The 19,498-nt window shown below is 36.4% G+C and overlaps 1 protein-coding gene across 1 annotated transcript; it reads right to left on the bottom strand.

The window, feature by feature from the left end:
* Positions 1 to 1,248: 1,248 nt before the first annotated feature.
* LOC119000750 (ATP-dependent RNA helicase DDX3X-like) lies at positions 1,249 to 18,837 on the bottom strand. Its single transcript, XM_037065877.1, has 18 exons — positions 18,577 to 18,837; positions 17,718 to 17,849; positions 14,722 to 14,782; positions 13,437 to 13,484; positions 10,488 to 10,614; positions 9,551 to 9,706; positions 9,258 to 9,357; positions 8,782 to 8,917; positions 7,796 to 7,881; positions 7,264 to 7,362; positions 7,020 to 7,180; positions 4,507 to 4,651; positions 4,258 to 4,402; positions 3,831 to 4,012; positions 3,641 to 3,758; positions 3,222 to 3,375; positions 2,807 to 2,949; positions 1,249 to 2,627 (listed from the first exon to the last, which is right to left on the bottom strand). Exons 2-18 carry the CDS (start codon positions 17,760 to 17,762, stop codon positions 2,548 to 2,550), a joined length of 1,986 nt encoding a protein of 661 aa, XP_036921772.1. The 5' UTR covers positions 17,763 to 17,849; positions 18,577 to 18,837; the 3' UTR covers positions 1,249 to 2,547.
* Positions 18,838 to 19,498: the final 661 nt, after the last annotated feature.

The raw sequence follows: 19,498 nt of genomic DNA, 5'->3' as shown, positions 1-19,498 counted from the left end.
CTTTAGGCATCCCAACCTTTACACCACCTAAGGGCAAAGGAGTACTTACTACTTCATGAAGAAGAGGTATTTCAAAAACAGCTTTAGCAATTAATCAAGAAATGTCCAAAAATAACCAAGAATTTTCAACTATTCAGGTTCAGAGCATAAATACATTTCTACCTTTCTTATTAAGTCACAACGGTTGGCAAAAAGATTGTGTTCAACTTTTTATTTTAGTAAAATGAGAATAAACACAGCACATGCAGCACTAGCATGTACAACTAAAACTGCAAGCAACTACCAAACCTATGGTATGTTGAGGCTCAATGACTTCACAAAGTAAGTTTAAACCAATCCTTACTTACTCACTAATAAAAATGAATGTCAAAGTCACAGATTATGGCAACACACAAAGATAATCACATGGTTGAGGACTGCAAATAAGCCACAAAGTCAGTGAAAACTAAACCAAACAAAACACTTACCTAAAAAAAATCCTCGAAACCTTTGGGAATGTAGAATTTTCCTCTCAGTGTTTACAAAGCATATCATTAATATTTTAAGACAAGTATATCAAAACCCTGGCATATATTAAATTACCAATTTTGCCTTAAATTTTGTCAGAACAACCAGTCACACCAACAAAGCCAGATCTGCTAATTCAACTCAAGTTTAACAGGCCTCAACATTAAAAGCTCACACTACTCTGAAATGTATGATTTCACACATGCTGACATTTAAGTGCCAGTGTTTTTCTACATCTTTTGGTCAAGTTTTTTTAAACTTTCACAGAATTACTCTAGGCTTACAAAAATAAATATTTGTCAAAATGTTCAATAAATATTACACAAAGTAGCAGCAAAAGTATCTAAAATCTGTCATGTGCAAACAGTTTCTTCACAAGTATCATTCCATGGTCCCAAACAAAATTTTAGAATCTAGTTCTTAAGCCACATTTAACAATCTACATGAGATAAAACAAGATTGGAAGTTTAAGGACACACACACAAAAAACTTGTATGGGTATTGCATATTTGTGTGTGTATATGTGCATATATATAAAAATTTTCTGAATGTGCAATAAAATAAGTACTTTGTAAAAAAGTTATGGGCAAAGTGTACAAGACTCTACACCTATACTAACTGAAGTAGCACCATCACAAATGACCTCAGTACTGTCAAGTGCACCTACTTAATAAAGTTTTAGAGCAAGGCACAATATGCTTGAAAATCTATTGCACTTTTAAGAAATTTTTGCTTCCTGAAGACACCATAACGATTAGTTTATAATCACTGATATCTAGCCACAGATTCAGCACAAAATCTCAAGTGGCAGAGGCATTTTTAGTGATGAGCAATCATCTTTGGCGAAATTTAACCATAAAGAGTTATAAATACAATGGTAACCTATACAACTAAAAAAAGGCTAAAATAATATATATAGATAAACACCTTGTACACTTAGTATATTTTTCCAACCTGTGTAATCTCAAGGATTTCAGCTTGTTAGTTGCATTTACAAAGTCTACAAGTGTAAGCCATTTTAACATTCAACACAGCTTAAAGAAAGTAATGTGAATTTCTGTGTTAAATTAAACCTGCTGTACAATTCTCCTTGTTCATATCCTCTTGACCAAAATACACCAACACTAGTATGCATTATAGATCAAATTCCAACCATGTCCATAAAGAGGACAAGTCATTGCCATGGTCAACCATTCTACCTTTCAATTTTATTTATGGCAGGCATTAAAATAATCTAGTCTAAATTCCTCCAAAACACTTAAAAAAATCAAACACTTAAACTTTCCCTGTAATAGCATGGACACACTTGACTACATTATAATCAATACATATTAAAAAAGAAATTGTTGTATATACTTGCATTAACTTTGAAGAGTGCTTTGAAAAATGCATAGCTGTATTCATATATGCCACCTTGTCATAACTGGAATGACAGATAATGTTTTAAGTGCTTGTCTAGGGCACAGTGAGCAAGTCAGAACTTTACAATGTATATTTTGCCACATTAGGAACTAATTTTGCTTAAGATGTTCTCCCCAGCCTGCAAGTATCAAAAACTACTAGAGGCTACTGCCCACATTTTTTTAAATGCTGTGATATTTATGGATAAAGTGATGACTCCTTTTAAGTTATTATCATATCTGTGTGCTTGATTTTAACCCGTGTTCAGTAATTTATTTTGTCAAAACAATTGATATCTAGACCATTATTGAGCCAACAGGACATCATATATTGTCTAAAAGTAAAGTTACAGTACATTAACAAACAAATGATTCTCAGTCACAAAGTTATAAATGCAGTTTGGGATGTAAAATTAGCAGAAGGGTATTAAACCAAAGTAGAGCAATTAAGTCTTTGAAGCAACTTCTGAATGGTGTTGTTATTGTTCCTTTCTTCTTGTGACTTTGAGCTTCCATGAATTTTCAGGAGAATCACACCTAATAATGTACTGCAAGTTCTTAAAGCTACATGATATAGTCTAAATTACATGTGGTTTCCATATTAGCTCATTTGAAAGGGTGATGTTGCTGCAGAGCTGGTTCAGTTGCCCCACCAGTCAACCCCCTGGGAGTTATAATTTCCTCCATATCCGTCACTAGTGTAGAAGCCTCCATAGCCACCTATTAATAAAGGTTCAGAGAGACATTAGGGTTAGCTGGTGTACTGTGATATGAGTAAAAAAACACACAAAAGAACGCTAAAATATTCAATTGCATTCTTTGAAAATAAAATTTCCCCAATATGCTATTCACTGAAAAAGGCTCTTTCCAAAGTTATAACAGGGGGAGATTAATATTACCTCCACCAAATCCTCTGTTGCTGCTGTGAGCACCTCCACTGCTGTGAGCACCTCCACTACTGCGGCTACTGCTTCCACGACTACTATTAAAGCTGGAACTGCTACTTTGTCGATAATCTCTGGCACCAAAGCCTCCACTGAATCTGCCATAAAGAAAAACAAGTATGATGACCTGGAAATACAAAATTCAATTAAAATAACAAGAAACATACACATACCCCCAAACTCTAATTTCTGATTTTCCACTGTTGTCAATACGTGTATTTCCAAAGGCCTCATTAGTAGAGCTGAAACAAATCTGTGTCACTGTTTCTAATAATATTCCTTGCCCGAAGCATGTAACTAGCAGCAGTGTTTTAGTGAACACTGAACATAAGTTCCTACTCAAAGAATGAATGATCCAAACAACCTATACCTCTTAGAACGTCCACGACTGCTACCCTTATAGGGATGCTCATAAGCCATATTTTCTAACCAAGATGGCACTTCTTGTTTAGCTTCAATGAGAAGATCCAATAAATCCTTTGTAATGTTTATATTTCTTTCATTAAAAAATGAGGTGGCAAGACCTGTAACAGAAAGAAAGAAGACAAAAGCAACTCCCCCAAAGACATATTATCTGTACTTCCATTGAGCAGCCCTTTATTCTTACTGTAGTATATAGAACACTTACTAAAACACAAAAAAATTGACCCTACAATCTGAAATGTAACCAATATAAGAAACTAAATCCGAAACTTTTAATGTCTGACAGGTGATGTCACCCTTTCCTTTGAAAATAAGGGTTTAAGTATCCAGGTTCTGTGTCAAACCATCAAATAACTAAACACTTACCAAGGTTTCCTACACGTCCTGTACGACCAATCCGATGTACATATTCTTCAATATCATTTGGCAAATCAAAATTAATAACATGTTTCACATTAGAAATGTCTAGTCCTCTTGCAGCCACCTGAAAAAATAATTTTTGTTAGAAAGAGACAATATTCAAACATGCTTAACTTAAAAATAAAAATATGCTTACAGCTGTAGCCACTAGAATTGGGCTTTTTCCTGAGCGAAACTGGTGAAGAGCTTCTTCTCTATCTCTTTGTGATCGATCTCCATGGATACTAGTACAAGCATATCCTTCGTGGTATAAAAAATCCTCCAGAGAATCAGCACCCTTTTTGGTCTCCACAAACACTAAAGTAAGAGAATCTCTACCTGAAAAATTATAAATAATGGTTTTGTTTATCAATAGCAATATAGCATTAACCACTGATTTGATAGGATCTAATTAATCAACCGGCTTAATTCTTTGATCTTAAGTTATCATGTATACTTCAGTTAATTAAAATATGCTTTGTTTTAAACCTTAGAAAATTGAGGAAAGGGCAGGTTAGGAGTTAAAGCAACCCAAAACCATGTTCCTTACATCTAACTGACACTATTTCTATTTATCACTTTACCTGTTGCATTTAACAGATCAAGAAGAAATGACCGTTTGTCTAACTCTTCCACCCAAACTACTTTTTGTGTGATGTTCTCAGAGGTAGAGCCAACTCTGCCTACAGCCAGAAAGATATATTCATCCAAGAAATCGCGAGCAAGCATCTGAAAGGTAAGAAAACTTATTATCTCCTTTAATTTTTCTAATTATCCGAAGACAACATATCACTTATAAACAAAAATAATCTAAAAATTATGTCAAACAATACCTGTATTTCCTTAGGAAAGGTAGCACTAAACATCATTGTGTGGCGAATACCTTTTGGTGGCATAGTATCTTGTTCAACTATACGACGTATCTGAGGTTCAAACCCCATGTCTAGCATCCTATCAGCTTCATCCAACACTAAGTATCTGTCACAAAAGATGCAGTTTAGAATTTGATGAAAAACTTAGCACTAAGTATAGTTGTGTCTGTAGTTATATTAATATAGTCATATTAGCCTAACATAGTCACATTAGCCTAACATTTCAACACATGTGAAACATACAGATCACATAATCTAATTACCTATCATTTTTCCAATCAGCTATACACATTAATTGTAATTTTCAGTAAAAATATACCGACTTCTGGTCCAGATGGTGGGTAGGTAAACCTACAACCACATCAAAATCACAACTGAACTGTAAGACAACCACCATTCTCACAACTGCCTGCTATTTGGCCGAATGGGAGTTCTGTTACAAGAGAATTTAAGAAGCAGCCACATCAAGTCTGGTAGAAGGGGCAAAGATGCACATCCTATTCCCACATATAATGATAAAATCAGGAGGGACATCTTGGCTGCAGAGGTTCCAAGGGGTCATGGCCCCATACCAGCCTCTTCAACCCAGGGTTCCTATACTAGGAAGAGAAGTCCCCATAACTCCTGGCTGTAAAAACCAAAATAGACTAAGGCTGTGGAAGACAGAAACTGTTGGAGTGCCAGGCAGTTCCTGTGAAAGGGCCAGCACAAGGACTTACATTAAATCAATTGCTCTGAGCTCTACCACTGAGACAACAGCTTGAAAGCCACTATAGACATACAGGAAGAAACTGAAATGCCAGGTATCAGGGTGAAAGACTGAGACACTGGCAGAGGAGAAGGTAAAGCACAGCTTACTCACAGAGAGAAGGGCTTGCAGAGAGGCCATCATTCCTCTGCTGAGCTCTCCTGAGAATCCATCAACCTGCCTCACACTGTTCACATCACCCTGCGGTACAGCAGGCCAACCCAAGCTGTTTACAATGTTTTTTTTAAAAAAATATTTTATTTATTTATCTTTAGATGGGGAGGGAAGGAGGGAAATATCAATGTATGGTTGCCTGTCATGAGTTCCCTGCTGGGAACTGGCCTGCAACCCAGGCATGTGCCCTGACTGGGAAATCAAACCGCGATCGTGTGGTTCGCAGGCCCACGCTCAATACACTGAGCTACACCAGCCAGGGCTACAATGGTTTTTTGATACAAATACCCTAACATTACTCATGTTTGAAACCTTCCTAAAATCTTTCACAGGGTCACACAACCCAGTAATAAGCAGCATCTGGACTTCGCATGCTAACTGCCCTCAGGGCTGGCAATAGTAGTTCACAGTTGCGTTTCACCTGGGCACCTCCAAGGCCACACAAATAGCAGCTAATTTGCCTTGTAGATCATACCAGGTAGCCCCAAGAACAACAAAAGCAGTGGCCACCCTTGGCATACACCTCCCAGGACACAGCATAGTTGGACTATGTCATCAACACCCAATCACATCCACAGATTATACACTCAAAAGGTAGACTCAGCAGGCACCAGAGCCCTACTGAAGTTAAGTCCTTGGGAAGTGGGCAGAGGACAAAGGTTGTAGCCAATTCTTGCAGCTGACTGGCCTCAGAGTACATCCTTCCCACTATTAATAATCAATTTGCCAATAGCAGTCAATACTCAACTACAAATGCAAAGCGTGTGTATCCCATAGAGGAAGTACCTGGAGCATACATATTGAATGAATGGGGAGGCAGTGCCCCAGGACCCAACAGGACACCACTATAATAGGCTATGTTACTAAGTCCAGGAGAAGTAGCAGATGCAATACATAGAAACAAAGGGAGGCTGCCCAGAAAGGAAAAACAAAACAAAACACACTTCCTTAACCTGGTGAAGGAAAGATACACAAGTCTAGGAAGTATGGAGAGTCCCCAAAGAGAGGTCCCCACACCAAAACACATTATAATTAATCTATAAAAGGTCAAAGATGAAGAGAGAATCTTAAAAGCAGCAAAAGAAAAGCAGTTAGTTACCTATAAGGGAGCTCCTATAGAACGTCAGATGATTTTTCAACAGAACCTTTGCAGGTCAGAGTGACTGGTAGAGTGATGAAAAGCAAGGACCTACAACCAAGATTACCCTATCCATCAAAGGTTTATCACATACTATCAAAGGACATTTAAGGAGTTTCCTACTCAACAAAAACCTAAAGGAGTTCTTCACTACCAAACTAGTATTATTACATATATGTTAAAGCAACTTTTAAAAAATAAAGAAAATAAAAAACAAAATAAATACACATGTACAAGTGAATTGAAAAAACAAACAAGTAGAACCAAAGAGGTAAAAACCTCTTTGAAAATTTTAATTTTCAAAGAAAGTTAAAAGTACATTTACATCTTAAAATTAATCCTAGTAAATGCTAAGAAATTAATGACTGCCAATATTTTTAAGATGTTATAACCCATATATAAAAATCAACATACTTGCAGAAGTCTAATCCAATCTTCCCTCGTTCCATCATATCCACTAGACGTCCTGGAGTGGCTACTAATAAGTGACACCCACGTTCTAAGTCTCGAATTTGGTGACCGATATCAGCACCACCATAAACCACACAAGGACGAACTCTAGACCGGTATGAAAACTATAAGCAAAGAATTTATTAGGTGGTCATAAAAAAAGCAGAATTAATGAAAATGCCAAGACTAAGTAAAAATGCACATTTACTTTTCTGGCTTCCTCATAGATCTGTACAGCCAATTCTCTTGTTGGAGCTAAAACCAAGGAGATTGGATATTGTTTACGGCGTCCATACCTTCCAGTATCCTAAAAAATAAGCACAATTTATAATTACATTCAAAGACCTAAAAGTTTTTTATTCTTTCAAAAAGTCCTAACAACAACAACAAAAATAAACTGTTAGTAATTTAAGAATAAAATACAAATACAAGTTATCAATGGAGAAACAATGAAAAGAAAATGTACAGCTCTGGTCAGGTAGGTCATGTGCATAACTGTCTTCCAGGTACACTGAGGTTGTATTGTAAGTTCAATTCCCCCTCAAGGCACATATAACAAGTAATCAAGGAGCAGATAAGGAGTAGAACAAATGGATATTTCTTTGTCTCTAAGAAATAACATTTTAAAAAATGTACAGAAATGTAAATATGGTATATCTGTCACAACTTACAGATAAAGGTGCAAACAGATACTTACAAAACATTTCCTATGAAAAAAGTTCTTATTCAAAAACCTTTACCTTCATTGCCTTCAAAGTCTCGCCTGGACCATCTGTATAAATTTGACTCAAGATCGGCAGAAGAAATGCCGCAGTTTTTCCAGACCCTGTTAAAAAATAACTGGCTTCTAAATTTAAAATATTAATATAATGTGAATTTTTTTCTATAAAATAATTTTAGTTACTTTAATGCATACTTTAAGCCATTTTTTGGATAACATAGTATATTTACACAGCTAAGCAAATAATGCCAGATGACTATGATCTATGTCAAACAATGTGATGTTCATTCCTGTATATGTCATTTTTACAAAAACACAGGACCTCTGCCTATAAACTGGCATCAACTTCCATCCATTTCAGTATTTTTGTGTGTTATTATGTACTTTTGGAATGTAAAGCAGCAATCAGCAAACTTCCTGGAGAGCCTAACTGTAAAGGGCTTTGCAGAACAGTCTGTATCCCTTTGGAGAACGTAAGTTAGGAATACAGTCGTTTCAATAAACGTTACTGGGTTTGGCCCAAGGCCTTAGATATAAGAAATAAAATTCTTTTTTTTTAAAGAAGGAAATAATATTAACTGATAAATGACTCAAGTTTTACAGATTAATATACCCTAGCCCTTCCATTCCCTGGTTTCCTAAATACTGGAAGAAGCCAGGAAGAACCTTTTCCCTACCACATTTTCATAGATCACAGGGGCTTCCCTGATTTTATACTTCCAATTCCAATTATACTGCTAACCTTCCCTCCACTGCATTCACAATCTCCCATTACAGTAATACCAGGCTGACAAGGTAGTTTAACTTTCCCAAGACACACATATGAAAACTCTGTTTTATCCAAAGGCAACAAAGATATAACATAAAAAGAGACATCTTCACTTAACCTTTACCTAATTCAAGATAATGTTAACCACAGTAAATTATGGTAAATTATTTACCATAATTATTTTTAGAGTTAAGCCCAGTCAAGATTAATTTTCATTGTTTATATAGTGAGTTTACCTGTTTGAGCACAAGCCATCAAGTCTCTTTTTTCTTTGATAATAGGAATGGCATATTTTTGTACTGGTGTAGGACGAGTATAACGAGTAAGAGCAATGTTCCCCATGACAATCTCTCCCATCTCAACATCGCTGAACTGTCAAGAGAAATTTAACCATGTCTATCAAACACACATACAACTAGAAATGCATTATATGTTGAAATTTTCTACTAAGGTTGAGCCTAAAAGCAATCAACTAAATGTCTAGGTGTGACTGAGTTTATAGTTGCTTTGATTTTATGCAAAATACCATTTTTAAAAAATGAACTCCTGAGTCTAATGTACTCCAGTTTTTGGATTTGTACTATATTTGATACATTTTCTACTCCAGGACTACTCATAATGGTGAAATTAATTTCAGTATCTCCCTTTTCAAAACCCAGTTGTTTTTGGTATTACTTTTGAGGAACTGTAAAATTTTTTTCAAGCAACTTACACTTTCAATATGTGGAGGACAGTTACTGCCAGTTGCCTCTACTGGAATATCATCATACTTCTCAAAGTTAATCCCAGTGTTTCCTCCAGAAAAAAGTTCACTGAAACCAAATGATTATTGCATGTTATAAAGTAGCAGTAACCTATCAACAGCAATGTAAATATGACATATCAACTGAGTATTTTCAACACAGAAGAACAATCTGGCTTAATCTATTGTCTGAAAGAAATTAAGTAAAAGTAGTCAATATAAAGTAAGTTTCATAACAATTAACATTCATTTCAAAAACTTACTGCTCCAAACGTTCGCTTGGTGGAAGTGGTTTTGACCAATCATCTTCATCTGATTTGTCACACCATCGACTATATCCACTGCGCTCATATTTGCCAAAACCAGTCCTGTCACGACTGCCAATACCATCAGAGTCACTCCGGCCACGATCACCCAACCTGAAAAGTGCAGGCAATTAGGGTATGTCATTTAGCCAATATCATATTACTATCTTTCTAAACACATACTTGTGTATTTGTTGAATTATGAGTTACCAAGTAACTTGCAAAGATATCAGCAATTCAATTTTGGTTATCTCACTTATGAGATATGGCTCTCTAGTCAGCCAGTGGTGATATGTAATTATATATACCACATAATTACACTATTATATATATATGTAATTATATATAATGTACAGTCTTTCTGAAACAGCATCCTTTATTGTTCTTAGATTTAACATGTTTCACATACTGTTTTAAAATACTTGTAAATAGTACTTTACATTTCATTTTACAACAATTCAAATGTTTAATAAGAAAACAAGTAACATGAGTATCAATTATTGTGGATATACAGGAAAAGCCTCTTATTGACAGGACTTCATATTTTTAGTTTTATTTGTGAAAAACAGATCTACTTATCAACCTTATGCAGTCACATAAAAGATTTAACTACAGGAGATGCCATGAATAATTTTATAAAAATAACAGATCCATTCTGTCAAAGAGTATGTTCTTATTGAGCATAACTTGTTTTACAGAAATTAAAAAAAACTGTAGAGACTTAAGAATTGATAAACTAACATTTTGCTTAAAGTCCTTAACAGAGAGATGGTCTATTGAGGAGGAAAAAAATCAAGACTAAAGATCAAGAGAAGTTCATAGAATGAAAATACACCAAACTAGAGCTGTTTACTAAACTGTTACTTGTATACACATTTGCAAACTTAGATTTTACCTTCCTCGTGATCCACCTTCACGATCACTGTAGTAAGCAGACTTTCCCCTTGAATCTCGAGACCCAAAACTGCCATATGAATCCTTATCTTTACAACTCCACCCTGAACTCTCTTTATCATGGAATCCTTAAAAAAAAAAAAGCAAAAGTTGGAAGTTGACAGTATTTTAGGAAGATCCCTGACTTTTCAAATAAGTGGTTTCCTTATCTTATCCTTTGGATGGGGAAGGCACCACGTGTCAATAGGATTATTTTTATTATGATGAGGTCTAAAAACAAGCTGAAGGAATACGACCCCTAAGAGATTAACAAAAACCAAAGAGCCTACCACAATGAGATTAATTTAAACATGATGGTGGCACGAGTTTTTTTTAAAACTTGACTGCAATGACATTGGTTCACAAAAACTTATATTGGTTCACATACAGATTTTAAGTATACAATTTAACAAAACATCATCTAAGTCATCTTAACTATGACTGCTAAAACAAAACTCCAACTAAACAAACACAAAAGCATATGACAGTTTAACAGGAACCTCCAAAACTTTAAAGGTCAAAGGCAGCAACCAGAGCAGCTTTTTGTTATGTCCCATCACTAAATATACAAACCCTGAATATAAAAATTGTCTTACAGCCCTGGCTGGTGTAGCTCAGTGGATTGAGCACGGGCCTGCGAACCACACGATCTCAGCTCGATTCCCAGTCAGGGCACATGCCTGGGTTGCAGGCCAGTTCCCAGCAGGGGACCCAAAAGAAGCAACCACACATTGACATTTCTCTCTCCCTCTCTCCTTCCCTTCCCCTCTAAAAATAAATAAATAAAACCTTTAAAAAAATTAGTAAGTAAAATCTTTTAAAAAATTGTCTTACAATATATACTACATAGCACATACAATAAACATTTTGGAATTTTGCATTAAATACAAGGTTACCTTGTGTACAGTCAGTTAAACTGAGAGAAAAACTTAAATGAAGAAATATACACAATGATTGCCAATAAGAAATATGTCCAATGTATTATGACAATGTTTCAAGATTCACAAAGGATAAAGCTTCAATTACAGGCATTGAGTTATGCTCAAACTACTCATATGGGATACATGCAGTAGGTGGTATGGTGAATACAGGAACTTATTCAATAAAAAAAAAAAACAAAGCAAAGTGGCAGTAACCTATCAACAGCAATCTAAATATGACATATCAACTGAGTATTTTCAACACAGAAGAACAATCTGGCTTGATCTATTGTCTGAAAGAAATTAAGTAAAAGTAGTCAATATAAAGAGTTTTAATGCTATCTACTTTGCTCTAGAAGACTTTTAAGGGAAGAGTATGCTCAGAAGCACCCATATAGAAATATACCCATATTCACAAACTATAACAACTGGGTCAAAAAATATTACATGCTTACAATTTAAGGCACAGAACAGTGAAACATCTACAGTAAACAGATTTTCCCATGAGAATACTAATTTTAGAAAATTCACAACCTATTTTGTAAATAGTTTAAAAATTCACTGTACTTAGAAACAAAGATTTCTCAATCCACGGTCATGAATATCTCTTGTGCTTCACTACTAACATCCAAAATAAGAGTCTGGAGAACCATATTGTACTTCATAACCATGTATACTATTTTTCAAACTCTAGGTGTCCAATGATATTGCTTCCCATGGACATGTCTCTAGAACACATCTACAGATAGATGATGTACTCACTTAAAAATTAACTACATTTACACATTTTGAGTTTACAAATTAAGAGGTTACTTTCTCTCTCCACTAATAGTAGCCAGTCATTTTACCAACACCTTTTACTGGCTAGAAAAAGAACATTAGATTGCATTTAAATATTTTATTAATTAATTCATTTATAGATAGTGGGGAACAAAGGGGAAAAAAAGAACTATCAACTGGGTGCCTCCCACACTCCCCCAATTGGAGACCTGGCTTGCAACCCAGGCCTGCATCCCATTTGGGAAGCAAACCAGGACTACACTCAACCCACTGAGGAACACTAGCCCGGGCAGAATATTAGATCTTTAACTTCTCTTCCACTCCTTAACTTCCTAAGATAATGCCATTTCCTCTGAAACACTTATTTTAGATGCATATTCCAGGCATATAGATTTGGAGATATTCTCATAATAAAGAAAACACTGTAGTTACTGTGAAAAAACCCCTATCACCAGGTAAGTGATCACCTTATAGATACAAAAATCCATAATATTAAATACTGTAAATGATACACTACATATTGGAGGCATAATGCCCAAACACCACCTATATTTTATGTTTACCATTTTCCAATACTACCTACCCACCCCAATTCCTAGTCTAAAACCTTCTTTCCTATTGGTTTCACTTTCCCTTTTTAAAAAAGCTGAAATTCATATCTTGGTGAATATACAAACACTCAAATAGTTATACCTATAATATGATCCTAATAAAATACCACTCTACATTAAAAGCATAACACTAAAAGGTATCTATTTTAATAATATTTTAGACCAACCCTGTAATACCAAACCAAGGCAAAAAAGGTGACATGATACAATCCCTCAAACCCACTAAAATTGCCCAAAGCTTTAATCTTCCAATTGTGAACTCTTCTGCAAGAACTGCATTTTCACTGCGGCAACATTTTAAGACAGCAGTAAAGTAGGCACTCATAGCATGCAGTTTTACATAATTGAGCAACCTACAAACACACATCTTTCAAGTGAAATCATATGTTTACAAATACATAAAGCACAGAGTAGTAAAATTATACTATTAAAACTTTCAGCTCAAAGTTGGTTAAAAAACAAAACAAAACAATCCATTATGTAACATTACATTAACTTGTTCCAAGTTAGGAAACGCAAGTTCTTGAAAACAGATGGAAGCACAAAAGAAAAACTGTATACACTTCCCAGAATTACCTTAAAGTTGCCATAAGCACCTACCTTTTGACACTTCTCTGTTCCTTAAGTGAGGAGGTATATAGCGTCCTTCTAAAGATAAAATGTAAAATTAAAAGCCTATAATATTCTCCAAGACAGAAAACAATTTTAAAATTGCTTTTTAAAAATATTTTGCTGGGGGGAATATCTGAAAATTGGTTATGAATAATTAACAGGCTTTTAAAATCCTAGGCCCCCCAGTCCAAATAGGTGGGGAGAAGCAAGCTTGGCAACATGAAATGTGAGAAAAGAAACCCTCAATCTACTACACTGAAGTAGCTATTACTGGTTATTTAACAAATGTTTTTAAGAGGCCCTGACATTTCAGGAAATAGTTAACATGAATTAAAACATTTAATAACTATAACCATTACTGAAACAAAAAGCCTACTGAATCAATTAACTAATTTCAATTATCCCAAAGGTGCTGCTACTTCTATTGACAAGATAACCATACCATAAAAATATATAAAACCTGGAAAGAAAAATTATTTCAACAGGGAATGGAGTTTCCTGATTCAAGTCAACAATCTAGCCTATGATTAAGAAACAAAATAACTTAACTCACAAAGTAGAAGGAAGTTAACTAAAAACCCAATTTTCTAACTAAATTTCTGACTTTTGACTAAGTATCCCAAACTGTCAGTATGATTAAATCCTTTGCATATAATGGCAAAAAAGATGCAATGTGAATTAACCAAATTTAAAGAGGCTTTTCAGAATATCTGGGTCCAAGCTGAGATCTGCCAAATAATAAACCACCAATCTCCTTCCCTACAGGAACATTAAACTCTAACAAATCTCAAAATAACTAAATAAATATACTAATGAAACACCACCCCAGACTCTTTTCAAAGATCTTCATTTCCAAACAATTTAATATTGTTGATGGTTTAAGAATCCGTATAGCTACTGGTTATCATTAAGTCTCCAGACTTCAGGGGAAATGGTACCACTAGCTGTAGCACATAAAGGTAGATTGTCTTTATTAGGTTGAATAAACAACTCCCAAGAAAAAGGGCATATCCTCATATATTTCATGCTCACCCATGATTTATACTGTACATATATGTGGTTTTCCAAAAATGCATATAACCTTAACTTTTTTGTAACTGATAACTGTTTCAATCAAAAAGGACCAACAAGTCTGTTTTATTACTGAGATATGCCAAAATACTTCAAATATGTAAAAGTAGAAAAAAAATTTATTTTAAAATTGTAAAGTACAATAAGAGATCAACACTAAGTTCTAATAAAGATTCTAGACAAAAAGAAAATGTTTACTTACTGGTTGCTGTACTTCCCTCTTTACTTTGATTATCAGAAGAGTTCAGGTCTAGACCAGCAAACTAGGAGGAGAGATATTAATAGCTCACATGAGGACATACTACATATACTAAGGGGAGGAAAGTCAAGCACAGATAGCCTTGCAAAAGAACCAATCAGGTCCTAAAATCCAGTCCTACCCAAGTAGCATTTACTAGCAAGCTTCCCTGTCTGTCTTTTTGGTATTAAGAATGCTTTTTAAAAAGTCTACACTGTATGACAAATGCAAAAAGGCAGGACCTGGATGCCAGAAGCAGACCAGTATAGATGATTCAAATACATTAATCTAAAACAAATTTTACTGTAACAATTTTCCATAACAAAAATTCTGCAATCACCAAACAAAATGATTATCATCAATTACAGCCAGTGGAGCTCTACTTGCTACTATTTACATCCTAAAAATTTAACCTGAAACATGTTAGGTGAATTTTAACACAACTGAGTTTCTTTACCCCTAAAAATTGTGCAACTTTTAAATTTGGATCAATTGCTAAGCAGCCACACCACCATCCACCACCTGTCACATAGTGAGAATTATTTTACTTAGCACTGTATTATTTAATGCTTGCCATACGGTAAACACAATACTTATTTCTCCCATTTTGGAGATGAGACAAGAACAGAAAAATCACTCACCATGTTTAACTACAAAGTGGCACAAACTGGTACTCGAAATTTTTAAAAGGAACCTATTAATTTTTATTCTTACCTGTCCCTTTACATTGATACATTTCAACACTAGAGGAAAAGTTAATTTTCTCCTATTGTATTGTGTATTACTAAGAGGCACTTACAAGCTGTATATTAACTACCTATATTACAATAAACTTTTAAAAAGCATAAAAGACCAAAGCAAAAACTAAGGTTGCCACCCTGCTTTTAATGTTTATAAACACTTGCCATATATATATATATATATATATATATATATATATAAACTAGATTAAAAAATCCAAGACATTATCAAATTTACATGTACCACCAATTGATACTATTCTTTAAATTATTAAACTTCCAGATCAAATTTGCTTACCACTAAATTCAAATGATCCAGATATCACAATTTATCAAAAGTTAAATGCATTTCAGCTACACATAAAATGCTATAAATCCTATTGTTTGTAGTATTCATATGAGATTTGAACATATACAATTTTTGTGTCATTAATCTGTTTCAGGAGAATTCGGCAGTCTGTCAAACATATTTTGTAAAAGGTTCATGTTTTAAATCAACAATTTTCAACTAGTGTGGCATTAAGAATTTTTAAAACAGGCAATATATGACTAATAAAGGGTTCTTTTTAAATTTTTATTCATTTAATTTTAGAGGGGAAGGGAAGGAGAGAGGGAGAGAAATATCAATGTATGGTTGCCTCTTGTGTGCCCCCCACTGGGAACTGGCCTGCAACCCAGGCATGTGCCCTGACTGGGAATCAAACTGCGGTTGTTTGGTTCGCAGGCCTGTGCTCCATCCACTGAGCTACACCAGCCAGGGCTTTAATAAAGGGTTCTGATGTATTTTCCAGTTTATGGTGAAATGAAATGTTATTGCTGTCCAGTGTAAATGAGCCAAAATTGTATCTATTTTCTGACAGGTTGTCCAAATTGTTTTGTGTGTGTGTGTGTGTGGTACAGAATGTTAGCTATTAGTTTATGTATGCCACGAGATAAATGAGATTGAAAACCGTTGCCCTAAATAATTCCATCAATTAAATGTTTTAAGATAAAAGTGAAGACAAGGTGGTGTTCAGTTAAGGTGTCCCAACGACTGAGTAGAAAGTTTTGTACAGGCAATACCGCTTAACAAGACAGGCTTACTGTCTTGGAAAACAGGCCTGTAAACTCTATTGTCAGATGTAATATAATATTCTACACCACACTTCAAACACCGCATAAGAAGGAAAATTAGAGGTTTGAGTTATGTTCCCCCACCGGAGACAGGACAAATAAGTAAAAAAAACTTCACTTCACTAAAAAATCAACCAAGATAATCTTGGTTGTCTGGGTTTTTTTCTGTTTGACTCCAGACTGTTGTGCCATGTAAATACACATACAACTTACTGTGTCCTCCCCATCCCGCCCCATGACACGGAGCACAGTCAGATAAATGGCCATTCAGTTACTGTCAGAATAAATAAAGAAGTAAAGTGTAGAGCCACATCTCCCAGATGGCTCCCAGCAACGGTCTAACTTGTATTATCTGCACGCATGGTTAAAATAAGGACCGCAGCCATTCTTTCTCCTCTGGAGTACCTCTTTCTGGGTCTTCAGCATAACAAAACTTTATACTTTATAAACAACCTCAACCACCACTCCACTTCATGGCAATAGCCGAGTAGCAAAAGATCAGTAGGGAAGAGAAGCCTAATTCCGTAGGTTTTTTCAGAGTAATTGGCAGCCCGGTTCCGCTGGAGCAGATGTTCAGTTCGAGGACACCAGTGCAGAACCACGCAGCCCAAATACAAGATACTGCCGCCATTATTCAGACAAAACCCCACTTTCTCCCAGCGAATAGTCCGTGGCTGTCCAGACATATCAACGACACCTCAAGGCCTAAGTGAGGTCCATACAATCAGACCTAACTCCCTCAACGAGAAAAACAGCCCTCTTTCTATACCTCCACCCCATCACCTCTAAGCCCACGCTCGCACAAGTCCGTGTGTACGAGGTGGCGCAAAAACACAAAAGCCGCCAATGTACATCAGCCAGTACTATAGTACAGCTGGTAATATGGAATACCCAGACCAGTGATAGTAACAATAACCAACCCCACTGCCATTTTGTTTCCTCCACAAAGTTCAATAAAGTTTCTTTCTCTATCTGTGTACCGCTCCACCCACAGCAACCCACTAGATACCTGGATAAAGTAAAAGCCGGTAGTTATCATTACGCCACAAGGCACGTTAAACCAGGAAAGAGTCCACGAATACACTAAACAGCCATATTTAAACTGACCTGCTGGTCTAACTCGGGCGTGTTTTCCGCCGCCACATGCCTCATGGCTGAAGGAAACCCAGAACTCGGAGAATCCACCGGGTGATCCAGTTTGTCAGGAGGTGTGTAACACTTCGGAAGTCACAGGTTTGCCTAGGCCACAATATACCGAGTTCGAGAGGTTTACGTCATTACGCAAGACGTTAGGGTTCTTTTTTTTCCTGCCCCGCCCACCACCAACTGCATTATTTTTACCGTTAGTTGTTACTAAGTCGCGTTCTTTAAATCTCAAACTCTCGAGATAACCTCGCGACATATTCTACTCAATCTCGTTCACAAACGGTCTCAAAATTTGCGGGAGCTCCGCACTCCCCCTCAATACCCCTACCGCCACTCCAGGGCCCTTCCAAAGTCTGGGAGTTCTTGAAAAGTAGCGAAAATGTATCGATTTCTATATTGGTACCAATTGGGAGATGTTAAACATAGTCCAGGATACCGTTATCTCTCCCATTTTCCTCTACACCCTGCCAGTTTTTCTTGTCAGTCAACTGCTTTTCCTTTCACTTTTGGGAATCCTAACTTTGGTAAAATCTCCCCATTTTCAGTCATTGCTCCCCAATCTTTCTGGCATCAGGGACTGGTTTCGTGGAAGGCAATTTTTTTTTCATAAAGCGGTGTGGGTGAGGGGGATAAAGGAGACGAGCTCAGGTGGGAATATCTTAGCTACGAAATGACAGTGAACCTTCTCTACGTTGCCTATGGCTCACCTGCTGTGCGGCCCGGAACCCAGCAGACTAGGGCGACCTGGGGATTGGCGTAACTTGTCCTATTGAAACCGAGTAAACTGACTGTCATAAAATCAGATATGTAGCGCGCTTACCATTTTATGGAGGGATCAACGACGACTTCTATAGTAGTTTTCAGCTGTGGAGGCGAAAAGTAAAGATGTGAACCCAGTTACTCTACGGAAGTTGGACAGAAAGCGGAGGTGGAATCGGCAGCACCGGAGGGCTGGTCGGAGCTACCAGGAGTGAAGGCGTTAGGCTGCCAGGACTTGCCCAGCATTCCCAGCCTTCTCCCGTTTCCAAGGGGTACGGCGCATTTTATACTCCCGTGGCCTCCGCGTCACCTAGTGACGGAACAATGAGGCAAATAATTCTTAAGACCTACTCCCAACCTCAACTCCCCGCCGCATCCGCCCTACTCCCAACTTTGCCCCTTCTCGAGCAATTAGGCTATATTAGGGTTTTAGATTGCTCCAGAGATCCAGGTCCTGTGGACGCTCACTGAGGATTTTGAACTATCCTCTTGAGGGCCAAGGGACTGAACGCTGTTTGGGGTTTGGCGGAATCAGTCGGTCAAAAGTACCTTGCTGTTAGTAAACTAGGTTCCAATTACATGACCCGCAGGCTGCTGCGGTGGGCCGTAAATAGAAACAAGCTAGGTACCTTAGTTCAGAGTCGGCTCCATAGGTTCCTCAGAGGTCTGGGAACGTATTCACTACTGGCTCTGTGCCTTTAGACAAGTGGCGCCATGTGTTTGATTCCCTGAACCCTTCCTTGATAACGATCTACTGCTAAGATTATAATAGGTCCATTCTCAAAACTTTAACCACATAAATGACTTTCCTGCTTTTTCAGTTTCAAAATGGGAAACTTCAGAACTGATTTGAACAAGTTACTTTGCCAACTTTTTATTAGCTGACTTACATAAGTCGTTCTACATCAAATATGCTCCTAACGACATTTTTACTGTACTGAAATTAATTTATAAGTGATATAAATTAAAACCTCTGATGCAGT

This window comes from Sturnira hondurensis, unplaced genomic scaffold (genome assembly GCF_014824575.4).
Source record: "Sturnira hondurensis isolate 20B ecotype Veracruz unplaced genomic scaffold, ASM1482457v3 Scaffold0016273, whole genome shotgun sequence".
Taxonomy (NCBI): Eukaryota; Metazoa; Chordata; class Mammalia; order Chiroptera; family Phyllostomidae; genus Sturnira; species Sturnira hondurensis.
Note: the sequence above shows the minus strand (reverse complement) of the source record. Positions and strands in the feature narration are given on the sequence as shown.

Coding starts and splice junctions, on each gene's coding strand:
- LOC119000750 (XM_037065877.1), bottom strand. CDS start 17,762: ATGAGGCATGTGGCGGCGGAAAACACGCCCGAGTTAGACCAGCAG. Junction 7,363..7,795: donor AGACTTTGAAGGCAATGAAG/GTAAAGGTTTTT, acceptor CTTATTTTTTAG/GATACTGGAAGGTATGGACG. Junction 3,759..3,830: donor CAATTCTAGTGGCTACAGCT/GTAAGCATATTT, acceptor TTATTTTTTCAG/GTGGCTGCAAGAGGACTAGA.